The following is a 15,925-nucleotide window of genomic DNA, read 5'->3' as shown; positions in this document are numbered from 1 at the left end:
CCCTGAAGGAGTAGGCTTGTTTCCCGAGTCTGAAACCCAGGAAGGGAGAGAAGTTCCGCGCAACCGGGACGTGATAGTAAGCGTCTGAAAGATCGATAGAGGTGGTGATGGCTCCACGCGGAAGTAGAGTCCGTACCTGGGCTACCATAAGCATGCGAAATTTGTCGCATTTTATATAAAGATTTAGACGCGACAGATCCAGAATCACTCTGCTGACCGGAGTCTTTCTTTGGGACAGTGAACAACCTGCCTTGAAATTTGAGGTGCCTTACTTTCTTTATTGCTCGCTTGTTGAGCAGTTCCTCCACGTAGTCCCATAGGACTCTGGAGGGGGGCTGGTAAAACCTGATCAGGGGAGGGGGATCCTTGGTCCAGCTCCAACCCAGACCTTGGACACAATGCTGTGTGCCCAAGGACTGAAGGACCACTGGTCTCTGAACCAGTAAAGGCGACCACCTACCTGACTGGTCTCAGTGGGAGGAAGCGGGTTTGCTTCCTCTACCACGTCCAGGTTTTCCTCTTGGGGCGGAGCCAGGTTTGCCTCTGTAAGGGGCCCGACCTCTTCCCCCCCTTGTGCTCCTATTAAGGCCGTGAAAGAACCCACGGCCCTCATAGGTAGGAGACGTACGAGGGTGCAGCAAGGGATTGGGCTGGTTGGACCAGCACGTACTGTTGGGGATGAGCCTTGGAGGTGGAGGGCTGGGCCACCGCCGAGACCGGGACAGCTTGGACGACTGTCTGATGGTGAGGCCTCTTATGCCGCCTGAAGCATTTATCAGACTTGGTCTGGGAGCCGCCAGATTCTGGGGTCTTCCGCTTGTAAGTGGAGATACCCCAACGAGAGCGAAGACTCTGGTTGGCTCTAGTAGCCTCGCTCAACACACTGGCTACGTCATCATCCGGGAAGAGATTGGCGCCCCAGATAAAGCTCTTCATGAGCTTGTTAGGCTCATGACGTATGGTGGCCTCAGCAAAGATGAACTTCCTGCATTCTAATTTCGCCACCATAAAATCATACAGGTCTGACTGAAACCCTGCTAACAGGGATTTAGCCAGAACCTGGAAGAAGGGCTCTTCTGCGCAGGAGACGGCAGTTGCTTCTGTGAGGCAGAGGGTGTTCAAGGACCGGCCTAATCTAGTTTGAGCCTCAAACTCTGCCTTTAGCAAAGCTTCCGGGAGCTTAGGAAGCTGTTCGCTGAATTGCGAAGACGCGCAGTGAGCGTCCAACTTACCCACAGTAAAGGTGGACGGGGCGTCTTTCCAAAACTCCTCACCTCCTGGGAATACCAGGGATGTGGAGTCTGTCTCCCTTAATTGGGGCAAAGGATTACCTTCAAAGCAAGACCGAGCCGTAGCCAGAGCAACTTTGTTAATGCAGGGAGTGGGCAACTTATCACCTAGGGAAAACATAGTGTAGTTGCCCTTGAAAGGAGTTAGCTTAGTATTCTCTGCCTGCCACTCCGTAAGAGTGCGCAGGGAGAGTAGACTGAGCCTGGTCCTCGGAAAGATGACTGTCTCTCTAGGGACCTTGTCTGAGCGTGCACCAGGCTTCCTCCGTCAGCCTAACGGCCTGGGTAAGGGGGCAGGAGATCGAGGAAAAACTCCAACTCCTCCAAACGCCTCGTGCCAAGACTCTCGACAGTCAGAGTGTCTTCGTGCTGAATGGCACGAAGAGCAAAACGCCAAGGGTTCCCGACATCGAAGGGAGGGAGATCAGCCATGTCCGGAATCTCATACTGTGGGTCGGCTCACCGAGCAAGCCATACCCGCCAGTATGGTATCGTGGCTATGGAGCTTCTCCGAGATTTTGAGAGCTTCGACTCGACCACCGCCGAGAACCTCTCAAGAAGAGAGTTGGCAAACGCCTCAGGGTCAAAGGCAGGCTGGCGAGGAGGGCTTGGTTTTGGTGCCCTCTTACTCGAGCCTTTGCCCGAGGTTCCTGGTTTGCTCCCGGAGGCTACAGGGTGCGGAAACCTTAGCCTTCGACGGGGAAAGGAGATGCTTTCCTGGAAGACGAGGACTTGAAGCCCTTCGCCTTCCATGAAGTCTTCAGCTTCAACTTGGGGACAGCTGATGGAGCCCTGTCACCCAAGATGGAAGACTTACCAAACCCTGTAAAGGAAGATGCAGAGGATGATGGGGAATCAAATAGGGCGCCGCCCCGCAACCTCACTTCCTCGCTACCTACCACTTGGTCCGGCTCCGTGTTCATTGGTTCCAGGTCCAAGTCCAAGGCGGCGACGTCCTCCGAAACTTCCGCGTATAAGATGTCCTCTTGGGGTGGCTGGGTCGCGTCCCGGATCTGCTGAATGATAGGGGTGGTCAACTCCGCTGGGACGGCAGCAGCAACCCGGGCGCTGGGGTAAAGCAGGTCACGCAAGTTCGCGTCAAGGACGTAAGGCTTCCCCGACGGTACATTCCTTCCGAACCCAGCCACCCAGGCGCGGAGAGATTCCAGGGATGTTTTCTTGAGGACTCGTCTGCCTGAAAGAGAGCAGGCAATCAGGACTAACCTACTGTAATATAAAGCAATGAATACAATATGAGCACTTATTAGACTGAGGAGACGTGGGGAACGAGAAGTGATATCTTACCGACTCGTCCTGGATGCTACTACATAAGGCGAAGCAGACCTCACAGCCATCAGGGTGCCAAACGATAAGGTCGTCCAGCCGGACCGCACAACCAGCGTGGGTCCGGCACACCACATGCCCGTAGGGTTGCTGGAGGGAAGCGGTGCACCCTGGCTCCTCACAACGTACAGTCTGTAAGTGTAAAAAGTACATGAACCTACCACTCTAAGAAACCTAAAGTAGGTAGGCCCGGGTATTTCAACCTACTACCGGAGGACTCCGGCGGGAAGAAAAACCCCTCATCAGGGACGGGTCCACCAAACCATAAATTAAACAGAGCGGCAGGCAAGTTGCATCCCGGCCACCGGAATACTCCGGCGGAACGAGAGAGTTGAGTCAACAGGGCCCTACCACAAGGGATGCCAGCAATAAAGACGGCGGAACCCCAGGGCAGGACACCGGACCCCCAAAATGATAAAATATAAAAATATAATAATCATATGTGTAGTGGCGGAGTGAGAAACTCGCTCCGCCAGTGGATATATATATATAAAATACAAGTGATGGTAACGGAACTGGTAACAAGGTAAAGAACATTCATTCCGGAGACCGGAGATACCCCTCCCCCCGGAGCCCGAACCTCCCCGCTAGAGAAACTATAGGAGGGTGAGGCTACCAACATCGCAAGGCCATATATAATAAGAGCCGGAATAGGCGCCAATCAACCCAACTAAGGCAAACTCAAACGGAGAGAGGACGAGAACGAAAATAAGAATGTTCAAACTCGCTCGATCCTAGGAGGGCAGGTTAACTAAACATCAAGACAAGCGCAGCGCTACCGGGACTTGCTCTGGGAGGGAACGAATCCTCCACCAGGAAAGCCCCAACTCGGAGAAAACGCCATCTAGCGTCACCCGCACGAGAATAGGCAAGAGCTGGCCTGAGATGGGGAGGGGGAGGGAGGGTTGGTGGGGCAGGGATGAGGAGTAGGCTAAGTCAAGCGAAAACAGGAGACAAGGGAAAATGCTTCACCCGCTCAACTGCAATCACGCGCCACGCCAAGTAAATTAATACTAGCCATGGCAGGACAAGCCTACCCCAAATGTGAGGAGAAAGGGATAGCGACCAAGGCCTCAACACGCCGACTCCTGCCTAGTCATAGCCTAGGTCAGCGCCCGTGCCTAGGCATAGCCTAGGCTAACGGGGAGGGACAAGGGAAGGGTGGGGGAGGAAATAACAGGGAGAGAAATTTCCGTGCTGAAATCCAACCAGGGCCGAAAGAAGAAAGGGGGGAGAAAGCCATAACAGCCTAGAGGAGACACACCCAACGAAACTCTACCCCTCCGTGGAGAAGGGGGAGGACTATGGGGTCTCACTCTACCACCCAAACAACGGCCCATGGAAGAAACAGCAACAAAAACTCCCTCAACCTGAGGTTCCACCCCACGCCTAACCTACGAGGAGAGCGGGGGGCCAAGGAAGCAAAATACGAGCCTAACTGGACATGAAAGGCAAGGGTAGGGCCCCACACAACAAAATACCAATAAAACACCATCACAAAATATACATAACCCAGGAATATTGTGCTTGTGCAAGGCGCATAGCCTAGCCTAGAGTAGCGACCAGACAAACAAGTTGACGCTACCCCACATGAAATTCAAGGCAACAAAACATGTACAGCACCAGCACGACACAATAAAGTGATAAATAAGTTAAAACTATCATGGGAACACATCCCGGAGGGAGAATCCTAAGCTGGAAATGACGGGAACCCTGATAGAGGAAACCCGACATGTGGATCAGTAAAACATATAAGAAACACCAATAAAAAACCCGCCCAGGAAACACCGCCAGGATGAGTTCCAGGGGGAATAATGATAAGTAATATAACGACAAGGAGAAAGCCCAAACAGAATAAGCTGGATGGGTGAATCTCACGGTCGACATGGCTGGCTGGGGGACGCCACGGCGTCATAACAACAATCTCAGATAATATGAAAATACGGACTGATCCAGCCACACTCATCATAAAAATCCCACAATAAGATGGTACTTAACTTGGAGATGTTAAAGTTGCTGGAAGACATGCTGGTAAAAGGCAGAAATCACCCAAAAACCAAAAGCACAAAATTCTGGGTCACGAAAATCACGTGCTAGAAAATCGAATGAGTGTAAATGGCGCTGGAGTCGCCGGCCTGGTGGGCGGATGAGCATGGGGGCTGGAACGGCTCACCGCTCTTTCCGAGGGGTTTTGACATGGGGATGTGTTTCGAGTGTGGCTCTGTGGTTGTGATCCTTTCACTCACCCTTGGTTATACCGACGTCTCCATTATGGAAGACGCTCGATCTGGGGGTAGTAACCCCAGCATTCCTGAAAGCTCTTTTTTCTCTGGTATATCTAGCAATTTTATACCTAGAAATTCGTGTTAGTATGGAATTTCACCGGCTGACACGGGGCTGGACTCGGAAATGCACTTTTTGTGATAAAACTATTAAAATACTCAGGTATAAGCATTTTTACAGGGTTTTTCTTGTGTTTAAACTATCAAAATGGGCACTTCTAAGTGATTTTGGAGGGGTTTTAAGTATTCGCCGATTTTAGCTATTCACGGGGGGGTGGGTGTGGTACGCATCCCCCGCGAATACGGGGGGTTCACTGTATTGTTTCTGTCGGATAATATATCTAGTAAAAAACAAAGATAGCAGAGGTAGGATGTTATCAGAAGCAAATCTATAGCCATTGTGTGAATTATACTTGGATTAGAATGAAAAATTATCTCTCACTAAATCTGTTTGGTATAATGAGTGAGAAATGTATTTCATGGTGCATTTTTGGCTGGTAATTTCCTGTTACAAATGTTAACCCTTAAACGCCGAGCCTCTATTTACGAAAGTGTCTGCCATATGCCGGCAGCATTCGGGAGTTAGCGCCAAAGCGGAAAAAAAGTTTTTTTAAAAAAAATCTCAGCATGCTTAGTTTTTAAGATTTAAGAGTTAATTTTTGGCTCCTTTTTTTGACATTGCCTGAAGTTTAGTATGCAACCATCAGAAATGAAAAAAAATATCATATATAAATATTGAAATATATGGCAGCGCAAAAAATATTTTCATATATAATTGTATACAAATCGCGCTGTGAGCAAAACGTTTAAAGCTAAAGTTATTTTTTTCTTTGTATTGTACACTAAATTGCAATGATTTTGGTATATAACAAATTGTAAAATGATCAAAGCAACACAGAGAAAATACTATCACAAAATGATGCATGAATTCGTAATGTGTGGACGTAAAAAAAAGTTTTTTTCACAAATTCACCATAAATCAAAATATTGTGCTAGAGACTTCCTGTTTGTTGCAAAATGAAGGTAATTAATTGAATATTACTAGACTGTAAGTGTTTTAGCTTACAATTGCAGTTTTCTACCATTTCGGTCGAGTTAAAGTTGACTGAAGGTCGAATTTTTTCTATTTATCGTGATTTATATGAAAATATTTCAAAACAGATAAAAGCAACAACCATGAGTTATTTTTTGCTGTATTCTACATGAAATTGCGCACATTTTCATATATAAAACTTTATGTAACGACTTATATAAAACGGTGCAAACATTACGACAAAGTGACGAAAAGAATTTCTGAGATGTTCGGCAGAGTTACCCTGCGGAAGTAAGGAAAAAGTTTTTTCAAAAATTCACCATAAATCGAAATATTGTGCTAGAGACTTCCAATTTGTTGCAAAATGAAGGTAAATGATTGAATATTACTAGAATGTAAGAGTTTTAGCTTACAATTGCATTTTTTCTACCATTTCGGTCAAGTCAAAGTTGACCAAAGGTTGAAATTTTGATACTTATCGTGATTTATATGAAAATATTTCCAAACTGATAAAAGCTACAACCATGGTTATTTTTGTTGTTTATTGAAATTGTATTTTCATATATAAAACTTTATGAAATTTTCTGAGATGTTCGCAGTTAGCATTTTTTCTCAAAATTCACCATAAATCAAAATATTGTGCTAGAGACTTTAAAATGAAGGTAAATGATTGAATGTTACTAGAATGTAATTTTAGCTAAAACGACCATTTCGTTGAGTCAAACATTGAAATTTTGGCAATCATGATTTATGAAAATATTTCAAAACTGATGGAAGAACCATGTTATTTTTTGTTGTATTCTACATGAAAAATTGCACACATTTTCATATATATAACTTTATGTAACGACTAATATAAAACGGTGCAAACATTACGACAAAGTGAAAAGAATTTTTTTTTTACAGAAATTTTGTTTCAAAATTCACCATAAATCGAAATATTGTGCTAGAGACTCCCAATTTGTTGCAAAATGAAGGTAAATGATTGAATATTACTAGAATGAAGAGTTTTAGCTTATAATTGCATTTTTTTACCATTTCAGTCGAGTCAAAGTTGACCGAAGGTTGAAATTTTGGCAGTTATCGTGATTTATATGAAAATATTTCCAAACTGATAAAAGCTACAACCATGGGTTGTTTATTGTTGTATTTTACATGAAATTGCACACATTTTCATATATAAAACTTTATGTAACGGCTAATATAAAACAGTGCAAAAATTACGACAAAATGACGAAAGAATTTCTGAAATTTTCGGCCAAGTTACTGCGCAGACGTAAGGAAAATTTTTTTTTTTTTTTTTTTTTTTTTTTTTTTTTTTTTCAAAAATTCACCATAAATCGAAATATTGTGCTAGAGACTTCCAATTTGTTGCAAAATGAAGGTAAATTATTGAATATTACTAGAATGTAAGAGTTATAGGTTACAATTGCGTTTTTCGACCATTTCGGTCAGGTCAGAGTTGACCGAAGGTTGAAATTTTTTGTAGGCAACATACGGTACGTCCGCTTGTCACCCGACAGACAATTTTAGTCGACTTACGATACGTCCAGTTGGCGTTTAAGGGTTAATCAATGTCCATTGTACTAAGCTGTATGGTAGGTAACCATGGAGGATGTTAAGTTTCTATAATTTGAATTAACTGTGATCAGGAGTTCACATAAAATATTGCAGTTCTTTTAGTAGCTGTTATTATTGTGATATGAAAACTAGGTAACAAACTTAAGATGGCTCCAGAAGCTTAAATGTTTGGATAAGTTGGGTAACAACCTAGATGGTAATCTAAAGAAATGCAGCAAAATTTTTAGAAAGCTTTTGATGATGAAAGTTGAACCAACTTGTCAGTTTAGATATTGTTATCCCAAACCTTTCATTTTTATATTTCCATACCCCAATATAATAGTGTGTGCTAGATAATCCAGATTTTGGTAAAGCTGTTAATCTGGTGAAATTGTGATATGATTGATAATTAAACTAACTTATTATTAACAATATTCAAATCAAAGTAAAACTTTGGATGCATATCCTATCTAATATAACTTATCAGTTAGATAATCATCAGTAAACTAAAGCTATGTTTGAAGCGTGAGAAATTTTATAGTTTTATTTTGGGGAACTTTGTCAGTTAAATATGACCATATAGTATTCCTGAAGGCTCTTATTATTGAAGTTAATATGGAATATATTAGTGGTTTTCTTTTTTGATCATTAAAAACTGTTCCTTTGAAAATGAATATGTGCCTGGGAAGGCAAATTGGTTTCAAATCCTTTTCAACCTTTTTGCTATGAAATTAATAATAAAGTCCAGAGGTTGACTGCAAAATGATGTGTTTATCAGTTAGGCTTCATCATGGCTCAGCATCTTGCAGAAGTCCTCAGTTAATAGTAAATTATATAAGCAGAAAGATTGTTGAGCTCAAGGTTTTGGGAAGTTTTTCTTAAAAGTTCATTCTTGAAACCTCAAATTCTTGTTATTAAGGTTATAGGCAGGAAAGTTCAGTATAAACAAGAATAGAGAATTTTCTTTGGACAAAAAGAGGGAAAACTATTGTAGATATATACTGTAAACACGTGTTGTAATTTAGACAATGGACTTTCCAGGAAAACAAGGAGTTGCGCCTTGCCCTCGAAGAACATCAAAATGTCATGGAGCTTATTATGTCAAGGTATCGCCAACAAGTCACAAAACTCATGTCTGTAAACGCCAAACAATCTCAGCCAAATACTCAGGACCAAGCCAAAGTAAGTACTGTACAGTAGTTAAATTAAAAATTTATATTTTTTTATCATTTCTGTGATAGGTGTCTGAGCTCTTCTAATTACCTTGTATTTAATATGATACAGTACTTGGAAGGGATGAAATGTTGGAGGCAACTGATGATGTGCATTATCTGAATTTTAGGCAAAGAGTGCATTATATTTACCATCATTTTGCACTTGACTGTTATTTTATACTTGCTGTAAGTTCTCTTAAATTTTTTATTTGTTTTATTTTCCATATGAGGTAATTTATACAGTATTTCAGAAGTTTACAGGCCTTTGGTTATTTACTGTATTCACTTTCATTTGCATGAACAGTTTGTTCATATTAGGATTCATACATGACGTTAAAATGATTGAATAGTAGTACATAATTTTGACTATAATGTCCAGTGGTAATGTATTTTTAATTTATGTGATGTTTATTACATTAAAATATACTGTGGGTTTTGTGAAAAGGAACCTTATTTAGTGCAATAATAATCTGAAAGTAATTTGCAGTAGTTTGGGAAGAGTCATTCATTGTTTGCGGTTGTATTTTTTTCAACTTGTGATGTCTGTACGTATAATAATATCTGTACATATAATAATAGAATAGTGACTTCCCACAGCAGAGTCTTCTTGTATTCTACACATCTAAACATTGTTCAAGTTAATGCTTATTCCATATGCTAACAGAATTTTTATAATGACGGTAACTGAAAAAGGCTAGTACAGTAGTCAGTGATACTCCTTGCAGATGGTATTCATATTTAGGTTGACTAATTTTTTTTAAGTGTTTTTATATAGGTGCACTCCTTACCATAGAATAAAGCCATGTAATTGTGTTTATATATATGTAACGCTACTGTAGTTTTAAGTAAGGTGGTCAGTCACCAAGTGAGTGTGTTTTTTCTACTTTGTTTCACTCTATTGTATTTCAGTAATGGTATTTTCTAATCTTTTTCTTGAAAGCAGGACAGTATGAGGAACCAAGAACAGTATTAGCTACAGTACCTACTGTATATGGGTCTGCATCCTGTTGAGGGATTTGTTCCCCCTCCTGGTATATAGATTGCAATAATTTATTTGCTAATAATTTGTTAAATATAGTCCCTCGGGGTATCATTTAGTGATTGGAGGTGGATTAGAACTGTGTTACTGCTTTAATTGTAAAGTTTTAAGTTATTCTTACGAGAAATTGGTAGATGATTAAAAGGATTATGAATCCTCTAAACTTCATTCATGAAGGGAAATGCATTACAATTTTTGCTTAAGTTTTTAATGAGAAAGGTCACTTGTACCTTTTTGAAAGGAAAAGGGACTGACTTGTATTCTGGAAAGAAATTGGCATGTTATTTTATTTAAATAGGAGAAGTATCCATGTTCACTTTGCAAGGGGAGAGAAGCAGTAGTTTTTACAATTACCCACACTTGAAAGGAACTAGAACCCTTGTTTCTCCTTCACCCTACCTAAGGAAGGGAAATATAATCTAATATACAGTGCTGTAGAAATTGGAGCAGCATTTTCATACTTTTATTGAGAAAAATGAGCATGTTTATTATTAGATTTTATTCTTACAGCTTACAGCGCAGATTGAACGAATAAGTGAAATGGTGGCCGTGATGAGGAAGGCTGCATCATTAGGTGATGAAGAAACTCACCATCAGCAAAGACTCATCACAGCTTTAACCACAGAAAATAAGGTATGAGGTGGATTTGAGTGTATCTGTTTTTCCCTTTCCATTGATAATTTGCAGGTTAACTGTATTTACCTAAGAGAAAGGGGAGAGGGACATACGGACACTACAAAATGTCAGTTGATCAGGTACTGCAGAATAAAACAGATAGGTTGAGAAATTTATCCATTTTAAACCATTATAGTAGGAAGAAAGTACTGTGTTATAGTTATAGTATGTATTTGCATTTTGTGATAATATGAATTTTGCTTTGTACAATTTACTTTTTTGTTGTCATCACAGACCATGATGTACAGCATATTTTTCATCCATTTGGTCACTAATTATTAAGACTGTGCTGTTTTATGTAGTTACTCCTAAATTATAAATATTCATTGAGCTATCTTAGGCTGCTTTTTGTTTGACATATATCATATCCTATAGGCCTTTTATTAGCTTCCTTGCTGCAGAGTGGCTAACACAGGCTTTCTCAACTATTTATTGTTTTTCATTTGAGTTCACTTCACTTTCTGTCTCTAACCCTTTGTTCTATTTCTGCATCTAGCTTGAAGATTTAGTAGCGTCATTGATACTATTTTTACCACCTGAAACACTCTCGAGGGACTTTGTCATAATTCAGGCAGCTCTACTAGTGTTTCAGCAGTTGTGTGATAATTACTCATTATTGAAATCAATTGAAACAAGCATATAAGGCCACCATTTGGCCTTGTTTATGAACTAAATCCTTGTGCTGCCCTTTTGTTGACAAAGTGACAAGAGTTTTATCAAATTCAGTAATTATTCGTCATTTTCAGGTGTACTGTATACTGTATTGAAGTTTTATGATTAGTAACAAGAAATACCAATAGGAAAATCACTTCTACTCAGCTACCTAGATATGTTACCAATAATCAAAAGTATGTTATTGACCAGTCCAATTTATTGTTTCACGTGTAGGGGTCATCAGTCAGGTATCTTTAAGTGTGCACTACTGTGCATTTCAGTGGTGTCCAATTGATTTTCATTGATAAAATATTACCAAAGCATCAGATATGGATCATATTTTGGAAATAGAGCTATTTGAAGCCACAGACTAGTTGACAAAAATAGTACATGAATACATGATGTAACAAAATATGGTATTTGCCAGCCTATAAGACACCTGTCTATGAGATGCACCATGTTTTACAGAAACAGTTTTAAAAAGTTAGTACCTTTTGCCATACATTATTAAAAATTATTTTACTGTTTTTTCAAAACTATTTTGTGAACAATGTCTTGAAATATATCTTTTTCTTCATTTCCCTAACCTTGGAGCCCATGGTAGCCAAGGTTAACATAGCAAAACCTTCTGTAATATAAAGTACCAATGGTGATATAGCATTTGGGTTGGAACTGCATATACAGTTTGGTATCTGTATTAGGATAGGAATGTGGATGACCAATCTGCCACCTGTTCTTAATTGGGATAAAGAAAGGTCTGATGGACATCCTTGTACAATTGTCTATCCTCCCACTGCTGTGCTGACATCTTTGAGGTGTCTGACATAGGCAGAAGAGTTATGAAAAGTACTGTGGTCTTGTCTGAGGTTAGCCAAGGATCTGTCGTGGAGAGCCTTTCCCAGAATATTGATTGCAGCTGAGATTTGTACTCCTGCTTTGGCCTCAGTGGAATTCCGTACTTCAGCATCTGACTCTCCGACTGTGACTCATGCTGTAGCTGCTCCTGTTGTTGCTGCTTCATTCGGTGCTGCTATAGCTCCTGTCCATATTGAAGCTCCTGCTTTAACTGTCCGTATTGCGGGTGTTGAAGAGCTGGTGATATCTTCATGTTTCAAGAAACTACTTGTATAATGCAATTTAATGGCATGTGAAGTGAAAACTACTGTTAGCAGGGTAACTTCTGGGTGGTTGAGCGTTACGGTGATTAAAGTGGATTGTATAGTATGTGAATCATCTGATGGTGCTATTTTAATAGCTCTTTGAAAATAACATATAATTAAGAGCTTTATTGTGAGAATAGCTTTTGCTTGTAAACTTAATATTTTTTTTTTTTTCAGGGGTTGAGAGAGATGTTAAGCATTGCCAAACGCTCGGGGTCAATTTTACCATCTCCTAGTGTTATTGATGCAGAGACACAGACTGATCAAGAGGTAGCCCCTATGGTTGGACATAATCCACCTCATGAAAAAACTGTTGTAAATGATAATGAAAGCAATACAAGCCAAAAACAGGGAACATCAGCATCATGATAAATATCAAAGTTGAAGTAACAGACTGTTGATAATACTTGACCTGATATTTTTGTTCAGTGACATAAAGAGCAACTAATGCCGACACTGACATTGATAAGGAAAACTGTTCTTTGCTAGATATGTTTCAGTGAATCCTTTAGCTGGAAAAAGAAAGGTGGCATTGGTGAAACAAAGAGGACTGCAGTGTGTAGCCAAGCACATACAGTATTTTTGGAAGTTGTGATTTCATTTTCCTTGGAACATTGACATCGGTGCTTCAGAACATTAGTGGATTTTGTTGTGCCCAAGAGAGAGGTTTAAATGCTTGGTGATAATGATAACCATTCCTTGTTCCAAAAGTGACTTAGCTTGGACTTCCATGACAAAGACTTTTGGAAGAGTAACAAAAAATCTTTAAATGTAGAATGGATCCTCTATTCTTCTAGTGTTTTAGCATAATACTTCATATGAATCTTGCCAGAAATTAAACAAAAAGCCTTGACATGATTAGTTAGACTAGATTTGCTTATCTTTAAGAAAATTAACATAATAATGAATTCATTTACTGATCATCATATATTATTTGCAAAGGAGTGTTGATTATTTTATGGCAGGTTTTCATTTCAATGTATGTCCAATGTTTACTTATGAACTGTTCCAAAATTTATGTGGTATGTTCAGGATGTTAAAATGCCATCAAGTAATATTCAGGAAAGCTAAATAAGATCAAATCCAGTAATCCAAAGCACTGTTTTCAGTCTATCTGTGGCTTTATTTGTGTCACCTTTGGTTTAGTTGCAGTAATCACCCCTGTATATCTGTAAATGTAGGATTTTCCATTACACCATGTAGATTATGTCTGTTGAGATAGAGGAAGATGTAATCAGCTCATGGAATGATGGAGCTCATCTATTTTTCATTGCATGAACAAGTGGGGTAAGATTCCCTAGCACATAATCTCTTTTGTAAATACAGTACTGTAATGCCAAGATGCAAAGGGTATGCATGTAAGGATGCAGGGAAAGGATAACTGTACTCCTTTCCTTTTGAATCTAGAAGAAAGGCACAAGTTTTTTCATTTTTTCTTCCTTTCTTTTTCTTTTGAACATTATTCCTCTTCTTTTCTTCTTCTAAAGATATGTAATAAATCTGTGGTAGATATTGTGAATATTATATAATTTTTGTATTTAATAATTGAGGTTTAACTCATATTTATTAATCAAATAAAAAGTAACTCATATTTATTAATCAAATGTAGATTTCAGATGTTTCAAAGTACAGACTAGATGTTCCTTCTATTAAATCCTTTCTGTATTTATATGTTGGCATTTCCTTGCACGTTACATTTTATTGATGAGTATGTGTCATTATTGATTTTGTTGTATAGTTTAATCATTTTGTACTAGTGTTGCTGCTGTACAGCCTGTGCAGTTTAACTGAGACTCAATAATACAAATGGCTTTTTCTTTGTGTTTTCATTTTCACTTTAGTGTAAAAGTTTTATTGAATTAAGTGATTAAATTGTCCTAGATAAAGATTATTTACAATTAAGCCTGTAATGTTTCTATTTCTTGGAAAGTTGTGGTTCGAAGTGTACATGTCATTAAATTTCTGTTTTATATAAGTAATTTACCCAGTAATTACTTTGTTAAGAGTGTCTAAACTCGATGGCAGCTTCAATTTTGAAATTCGCAGTAGCGATGGCTTTTTGTGGATGTAGGTGATTAACCCCGCCCACTTTCGGGGTGAAAGGGAGAAACAACTAAGCCAAGAGCTTCACTTTTGTTTCTGCCAGCTTACAGCAACACAGTGTTAAGAAGCAGCTTGATTTTGGTTTTCGGCTTGAAAGTCTTACCTTTGGGTGATGTATTTTCATCTCGGTAGCCTTCGGATTGGTATTGCTTGACTGATTTATATAGTACTTCTCCTGATTTTGACTATTGTTCCCTTAGGAGATTGACTCATTTTTATTTCGACTCTGTTAGCTAGTAATTATGTCAGATTCTAGCGCACTGAATATTAGGTATTGTAGCAGAGGTTGCAATATTTGTTTGACCAAGGCATGTTACGATTCACACACCCTATGTACGACATGCAGAGGACAAATTTGTTCAATTGACTTGACTTGTGAGGAATGCTGTGAATGGGACGAAAGAAAGTGGAAGACATTAATTTCTCACCTAGCAAAATTAGAAAGGGATCGTAAGAGAAAAGCAGCTGCTAGAGTTGAGGTTAAATTAGCTACTCTAGACGTGACTCAGGAATCTAGTGAGGTTAATATTCCTTCTCTTCCTTCTTCTGCTAAAGTAATTCCTCCTACTTCCAGCCCTCCTCCTGCACCACCGATCTCCACTCCTGGTTCCCTCGTTCCCAACCCAGATCACTACGCCAGTCTTGAATCAAAATTCGATAAGAAGTTTGATATTCTTGCAAACACAGTGGCACAGTTGGGTGATTCAATGCATGTCCTCGTGGACAAATTTAGTGCAAAATGTTCTAGTGATGTGTTTGTGGAGGAGGTGGCTACCCATCTCACAGACACTCCTAGACGAAGGTCACTGCCATGCTCCCCCAGCCCCGGGAGGAGGCATACTGGAGGCCCAAGGAAAGTCGGTGGGGTCTGCCCACGGGTGGTCGCACCTGTGTCATCCCAGGTGTCGACCAAAGGCAGCCGCTGGAAAGGTGTGCCTAGTGTTCATAATCTTTTGTCCAGTTCGGGAGATTCTAGCCCTTCTCACAGGCACCGGCGGAGATTCTCAGATAAATTTCGTCTGTTGAAAAGGCACACGCGCCTCCCAGGAACCAGTCCCCTCAGTGTTACGGCAAGAGGCTCAGGGATTTTAAAGAAGAGGGAACTCTGGATTTGGTTTGTATCTAAGGGCGTCACTCCGTCGCATAAATCAGCTGTACTCTTCTCGCCCTTGGATAATACACACCTTTTCCTGCAAGCAATGGTAGAAGAAGTGGCTTCACACCTCCATAAGAGGTCTACACAAGACCTCTTGCAATCTACGAGGTGTCTGAGAGAATGGTATCCCCCTTTCAAGTCATCTTCTCCTCTTCAGCCCCAACCCTTTTGAGGAGGCAGACAGAGAGCACAATCAAGACCGCGCACTTCTGTACGCTTCGCCCCGCGTTCAGCCAAGAGACCCTCCACCAGACCTACAACCCACAAGTGAGTCTTCAGTCCTTCATGCACCCGTTGGAGCCAGACTCCAACTTTTTTGGGGAAGTTGGAGAATGAGAGGAGCAGATCAATGGGTGATAGAAGTGTTAAGGGAAGGGTATTCTATCCCCTCCAAAGAGAAACCTCCCTTATCCAGC

The 15,925-nt window shown here is 40.4% G+C and overlaps 1 protein-coding gene across 7 annotated transcripts in view; it reads left to right on the top strand.

The window, feature by feature from the left end:
• The window catches only part of LOC136833347 (FGFR1 oncogene partner 2 homolog), a 93,420-nt gene extending 79,354 nt beyond the window's left edge, over positions 1 to 14,066 (top strand). For all 7 annotated transcript variants that reach the window (XM_067095414.1, XM_067095393.1, XM_067095420.1 and 4 more), the window contains 3 exons: positions 8,550 to 8,690; positions 10,272 to 10,394; positions 12,428 to 14,066. In XM_067095414.1, the coding sequence (XP_066951515.1) occupies positions 8,550 to 8,690; positions 10,272 to 10,394; positions 12,428 to 12,619 (456 nt within the window). In that variant the 3' untranslated portion in view covers positions 12,620 to 14,066. The remainder of the gene's footprint in view (positions 1 to 8,549; positions 8,691 to 10,271; positions 10,395 to 12,427) is intronic.
• Positions 14,067 to 15,925: the final 1,859 nt, after the last annotated feature.

The sequence above is a fragment of the Macrobrachium rosenbergii genome, chromosome 4 (genome assembly GCF_040412425.1).
Source record: "Macrobrachium rosenbergii isolate ZJJX-2024 chromosome 4, ASM4041242v1, whole genome shotgun sequence".
Classification (NCBI taxonomy): Eukaryota; Metazoa; Arthropoda; class Malacostraca; order Decapoda; family Palaemonidae; genus Macrobrachium; species Macrobrachium rosenbergii.
The sequence above is the reverse complement of the archived record's forward strand: the minus strand, read 5'-3'. Positions and strand labels throughout refer to the sequence as shown.